Source organism: Nicotiana tomentosiformis, chromosome 6 (assembly GCF_000390325.3).
Source record: "Nicotiana tomentosiformis chromosome 6, ASM39032v3, whole genome shotgun sequence".
Classification (NCBI taxonomy): Eukaryota; Viridiplantae; Streptophyta; class Magnoliopsida; order Solanales; family Solanaceae; genus Nicotiana; species Nicotiana tomentosiformis.
The window spans coordinates 36,479,783-36,486,249 of NC_090817.1; the positions used below are offsets into that span (position 1 = coordinate 36,479,783).

The window sequence follows — 6,467 nt, forward strand, 5'->3', positions numbered from 1 at the left end:
CAGTCGCAGGTTCATCGGGATAGGTAATAATAATGCTGAAAAGAAAAATGTAAAAATAATAATAAATACAAAAAGCCGTAATGCATTAATAAAATCTTAAAAACGTCAACAAGTGCAGCTCGATGGCTCGAGCAATTATTTCAAAACAAAATACTGAAAAATGTCTCAAATGCTCAAAACTATTTTTTTAAAAAGAAATTCATGCATATTTTGCCAGGCTACCCAGGAACTCGACGGACCTGGGATGGTGTAGCGGTCCAGTTCTTGAGAACAACTCCTTTCTCCATGGTTTTAATGGTAGGGTCTTCCTCCTCCTCCTCAACTATTGCACTGTAGTCCATATCTTCTTTATCTAGAAACAACTTCCTCATGCCAGCTAAAACTTCATCTTCCTCAGAACCCCACATCATGTCAGCTTGATGGAATGTCTGGTGCAGAGATGGTACCGGTTGTTTCAGTGGATAATAAGGAGCACGCCATGGTAGTGACCAATCCTGGTATTCCTGCCACGTGTATTCATATCCGAGTCCAAAAGTCATGCCATGACGCTGTGGTTGTATGTATTTAGTGATCCCTTGAAGATTCTTGCCGAGGCCCTTGCCGGGTTCGTACCCCGTCCATAGCAGTATGCTTTCCATATTGTTGCTCCACTATTGGTCCTTTTCAATTGCGTTGACTCGTTCAATGCAGTGGTATGTTTCTCCACCTAGCTTTTTTCTGTTTTCGATGACCGACACAGTTTGATTGGTGTAGATGGGGTTACTTCCATCTCCGTGGATGACCACCTCCTGATGATTCCACTCAAACTTCACAGACTGATGCAGAGTCGAAGCCACTACCCCATCGGCATATATCCAGGGTCGTCCCAATAATAGATTGTAGGTAGCAAATATGTCTAGCACTTGGAACTCGACATCAAACCAATTCGGGCCCATCTGAATACTGAGGTTGATTTTTCCAATGGTGGCTCTTTGAGATACATCAAACGCCTTCACATTCATGCTTCCTATCCGTATCTCGTGCAGGCCTTTATCTAGTCTCTTCAGGGTAGTCAATGGGCGTATCTTGAGACTTGAACCTCCATCTATCAGGACTCTGGCGATGAACTTATCCTTAAATTGCACCGTGATGTGCAACATTCTGTTGTGACTTATCCCTTATAGTGGTAATTCATCTTCATGAAAAGTCATTTTGTGGCTCTCTAATATCTTTCCGACCATGTTAGCCATCTCCCCACTAGTGATGTTGGTGGGTACATAAGCTTCACTTAACACCTTCATTAAAGAATTCATGTGTGCGTCCGAGTTTTGCAGCAGCGACAAGATGGATATCTGAGCGAGGGTTTTGTTCAAGTGGTCAACAATAGAGTACTCTCTCGCTTGTACCTCTATCCAAAGATCATCAGTGCCAGTCTCGACAACAGGCGGCTTAGATGCAGCCTCTTTGCTTGTTCCCCCAGGTTCTCAAGTGTATAAACTCTGCCAGTTCTGGTCATACGTTGTGCCGCACTTGTTTCCTCCATTTTTGCTTTTCCCTTTCTCCTTGCTTCCGCAACATAGTCCCATGGGATGGCATCAGACTTGTAGGATGGCGTGGGAGCTACCATCACAGTGAAGGGTGTAGATACCTCAACTTCAAATGGCACATGGGTTTGTACCACAACTGGTTTGAGGGTGACTGGAGACGTTTTAGGATTATCTCCCTCTCGAATAAGTATGATAGACCCCTCCTGATCCCATTCTTTGTCAGTCTTTATCACATTTACTCCCTCACCTCTGTGATTCGGGAGAGGATTTTTACGAACATTTGGTGCAGCCTCCTTTGCCTGTATAATCTTAGTATCGATCAGTGTCTGAATCTTGTCTTTCAGTGTGCAGCATTCATCGATGGTATGACCCGTCATGCCTGAATGATAGGCACATATTTTGTTGGGGTTGATCCACTGGGAGGAATTCTCCATAACAACAGCAGGGATGAGAGTAACATAACCAGTGACCTTTCGTCTCTCATACAGTTGGTCTATGGGTTCAGCAATTAGGGTGTATTGTCTTGGTGGTCTGCAGTCAAAATTTGGTCGTGGCTTCTGGTTGTTTTGGCGGGCGGGTAGTGGTGAATGGTAATATGCAAATTGAGTATTATAGGCATGGTAGGTGGTAGCAGGCTCTTGGTATCTGGGGGTGAGGGTTGATATGTGGGTGGAGGTGTTTGATATGTGAGAGGAGACTTAGGGCCCTGAGCCACCATCACGACACCTATTTCTTTCTTTTTCGAAATGCATCCTGATTGCAAGGCTTTGTTCGTGGCCTGCAGTGCCTCAAAATTGGTCACCATCCCATTCTTAATTCCTTCTTCTATTTTTTCTCCTAGCTTGATGATGTCAGAAAATTTATGATTTTCAATAACCATTAACCTTTCATAATACTGCGGGTCTTAAGCCCTGACAAAGAACTTGTTCATTTGTTCTTCTTCAAGTGCTGGTCTTACTTTCACGGCTTCTGATCTCCAACGAGTAGCATACTCGCGGAAGGTTTCTGTCGGCTTCTTCTTGAGGTTTTGAATATGGAAAACGTCTGGCGTATTTTCTGTGTTGAACCTGAATCTATCCATGAAGTCTGGCGCCATACTCATCCAACTAACCCACTTCTTTGGATTTTGACTGATATACCAAGACAAGGCGTCTCATGTGAGGCTCCGCATGAACCGTTTCATGCGTATTTGTTCATTCTTGCCTACTTCTACAAGCTTGTCATAATACGTTCTCAGATGCACTTTCGGATCACCAGTTCCATCGAACATTTTGAACTTGGGAGGTTTGTAACCCTCCGGCAGTTCCACATCCGGCTGAATACACAAGTCCTCATAGTTTAGACCTTCAACACCTTTACCACCCTCGATACTCTGAACTCTACCAGTGAGCTTCTTGAGTTCCTCCTCCATATTCTTAATGAGAAGGTCCTTCTCAGTTGATTCAGGTATGTATAGGGTTTGTTGCGGGGTGTGAGGTAAAGTTTCCACATATATTAGATTTCTTTGATGGATTCATGGCACTTGGGAATAAGGGTAGTCATTGGTTGAGTTTTGGGGATCAGGAGTAGGTTGTGGCGCATTCTGATAAGTAGTGGTTTGTGGGTATTGAGTTGGATGATGGTGGTGTTGAGGAGTCGGTACTGGTGGCGGGTTAAGGTTCTGGGGAGGTGCGGGATACTGGTGTGGTACAGGAGGATTTGGTGGTGGGTTTGTGTTTTGCGGTGGTGTTTGGTTCTGGGTAGTCAGGTTTTGCTGGTTAATGTCGGGAACATTGAGAGTGAGGGAGAGGTTTGCCAAATTTCGGACCTGCTCAAGCTCGCTTTGTAGTTCCAGGATTTTCTATTCCATACGTAAGACCAATTCATTCTGTGATGGAGTACTTCGGCCATCTGAAGTTTTAACATTTTCTGCTATGGTAGCATTGTCTTTCCTGATACCACTCAAATCATCCATTTTTCCTTTCCCTTTGCTTTTGACTTTAAGATCCCTTGGTGGAGGAGGAGGTGGAGGATCTCTGAATATAGTGTGATATGTTGATGGTGCCAGTATGCATGAACCAACCTTTGGGAATGAGATTAATCAAAAGAAAAGAAAAAGTAAAAGGTAACCAAGTTAGTAAGGAATATTAAAAGAGTGTTTGCGATATTAAAACACGTTTCACAAAGTCATGCAATAATTCACATCCTAATTTGGGGACCTCATTGTGCCCGAGGTAGGCCTAAACGACACGTAGACTTGGAGAAAATTGATGCCAACATTTGTGTCATTTCATTAATGCCAAAATGAGTCAAACCTTTACTAAATCGACAATAATAAAAATTACTAATGGCATTTAGCCTTATTACAATCGAGATCTAAAGCTAAGCTAGAAAGATGTAAAGAACATCTTGGTCCCTGAAAGACCTTCTCCGTGCTTAGCTCTTTTGACCCCATCAATCAGGTTTGCCAGATTGCGCATATCCAACAGTAAGTAGGCTTTTGCTAGATGTCCTCCTTCACTGCCATCTGTGCCTTGACAATCTGAGAGTCTCTTTCTCATCTTTCTCTCGAGCTCCATCAATCCTTGTACCAAGTATTCCATTCTTTCTGTTGACTTAGTGGCAATATCTATCCATTCCTTTATCGCTTCCATGTTCACTTTGTGCTGTCCCAGATGTTTAGCTTCAGACTCAAACACCCTTTTGCGTAGCCTTCTATACTTAATATGTGCTTCCACTACTTCATCTATGACCCTATCCTTCAAATTGACTCCCGGCTGGACGTCTCCCGCTACGTCATCCTCCAACCATGATAGATAGTAGTACATATGACCGGCATGATACCTATCTGGCTCAATGGTTTCTTTTTCCACAATGACCTTTTGGTTCCACATATGTTGTGCCTCGAACTTGAATGGAAAGATATCTCCTTTGAAATCTGCCTTGTACTGGACCATGTTGGAAACCTGAGGTATGACCTGTTGTCTCCCCACTTGCCTCATTACCCTTATGAGAGCATAAGGATAGATGCCTCACAACCCGATTAGTACCATATGAGTAGTCACTCTTGACCTGATGATGAACTCACTGCTGGGAAACCACTCGAACACTAGGTTGTTGTTGTTGTTGTTATTGTAGAAGGTGTTAGGCACTCTTCGAGGTCCACTGTGGGTCCCGATCGAACTTTAAACTATGTGGATTACGTGATTAGGCTAGGTGATCAAATAAACAAAGGGATGTATAGAAGTCGAAGTGTCTTATCATAACACATTGGGAATTGATAAAAATCCTAAATGATTACAAATGCATTGGTCTATGTTAAATGACTAAATGTAAATAGCAAGTATATGAAGGAGGGGGTGGGGGGTGGGGGGGAGGTCCTAAGTTTTTTACCCTAAAGGACCACCCCGTGCAACATGAATAACACTTCGCAACTCCCTTTAGGTAGGAGTTGCTTGTATTATTCAACAGGCACAGACTATCATCTCCTGCTACCCGATTACTATGTTGAAGTTGTTTACTTAAGAGCGTTCTAATTCAGTTCTAAGTCGTACCCTACGCGTGTGCTACCCGTCCCATGCCTATGGTCTAGAAGGCTTTGGACCTACTATTTGGGTGGTTCTAGACTTTACTTAGGTTGCTCAAAAAATAATAAAACTAAGCGATATTCAATAACAGATAGGAATTCACGTAAAGAAAATTAAAGGCCTAAGTTAGCCTCCACAAATAAACAACAAATGCACGCGGACATATTTCACGTTATGCAGTAGGCAGTTTCAGAATCGAAGTGCTGCTTGAAACCTACAGGCATGTTTTCTAGGTGGGAAAAGTAATAAGATAACGGAAGCAGTCGATTGGTTAACCAATTAAAGCCCTATAGACATGGTATCTAGATGAGGATCAACAAGTCATATATTAATACAATCATGTAGGCATGCTATCAAATAAGCACACTGCAGTTGCACAAATTGAGCGAATAGTTATTGACGCTTGATTCCTATAGGCATGCTATTTAATAACGTATAGCAGTAGATATGTTAACAAGTAAAGCACTTAAGCTCCCGCTTCTGATAATATGTGGGCATTAAACAAATCGAGTAGGTGAAGTGTTTGAATCCCTATAGACATGATCTCTATTAGTGTATAGAAATAGGCACATTGAGCAAAGTAGCAAACAAGCATGTAGACCCTGTAAGCATGTTATCTACCCATTCATGTGAGAATTAAAGTACCCTATCCCCCATTTTTAACTAATTCCCCAATTGTTTAGTTTACAAATTATTACAGAACCGGATAATGAATACACCTACAAACATTACATAAAGAATAACTACAAGCCTAGAAATAAACCCAAACAAAATAACCCAACACTAGCTGGGCCTTCAACAATCCTCACTCTTCACATGACCAGCATGCCCAAGCCCCAAACTTAACATAACAATAGAACATGCCTGAATTCAGCACATAGGTCCAACAACATGTATGGACCAATACTAGGCCCAAGATGCATGACTTACCTACTGATGCCAGACTTAACCATGCAAGTGACAACTACTCAGGAAATTCATTAAACACCTTTTCACACTTAATTCTTAAAGCAATTATGAAGATAAACGAACAAAAAGGGTGAGTACCCAGAATCTCAGTAGTGACAGCAACAGAACAACAAAAAGCCCCAAATCCTAATGCGTCAGAGTTCGGAGGAGCTTCAGTGAGCCCCGAGTAGTGCTCGCACTAGGGAGGTTAATAGAGAAGATTTCGATGGCCTTGGATTTCAGCCGGCCAAGAGCAATAGATTCAAAATAGTATCGAGTGAATGAGAGTATGAGAGAATAACAGTGATTAAGGTCCCTTAAAGGGGATTAGGGGAGGTGTTTATATAGTTGTGGAATCAAGCGAGTAAACATGGAAAACAATTAATCACACACAAAATAAGGTAAGAAAATCACATGCAGTCGATAA

The 6,467-nt window shown here is 42.2% G+C and overlaps 1 protein-coding gene across 1 annotated transcript; it reads right to left on the reverse strand.

Annotated features, from left to right (window-relative positions):
• Positions 1 to 650: 650 nt before the first annotated feature.
• Positions 651 to 1,139, reverse strand: LOC138893806 (uncharacterized). Its single transcript, XM_070178469.1, has one exon. The coding sequence runs from the start codon at positions 1,137 to 1,139 to the stop codon at positions 651 to 653; it is 489 nt and encodes a 162-aa protein (XP_070034570.1).
• Positions 1,140 to 6,467: the final 5,328 nt, after the last annotated feature.

Excerpts from the sequence above, each read along its gene's own strand:
- LOC138893806 (XM_070178469.1), bottom strand. The coding sequence starts at position 1,139 with ATGTTGCACATCACGGTGCAATTTAAGGATAAGTTCATCGCCAGAGTC.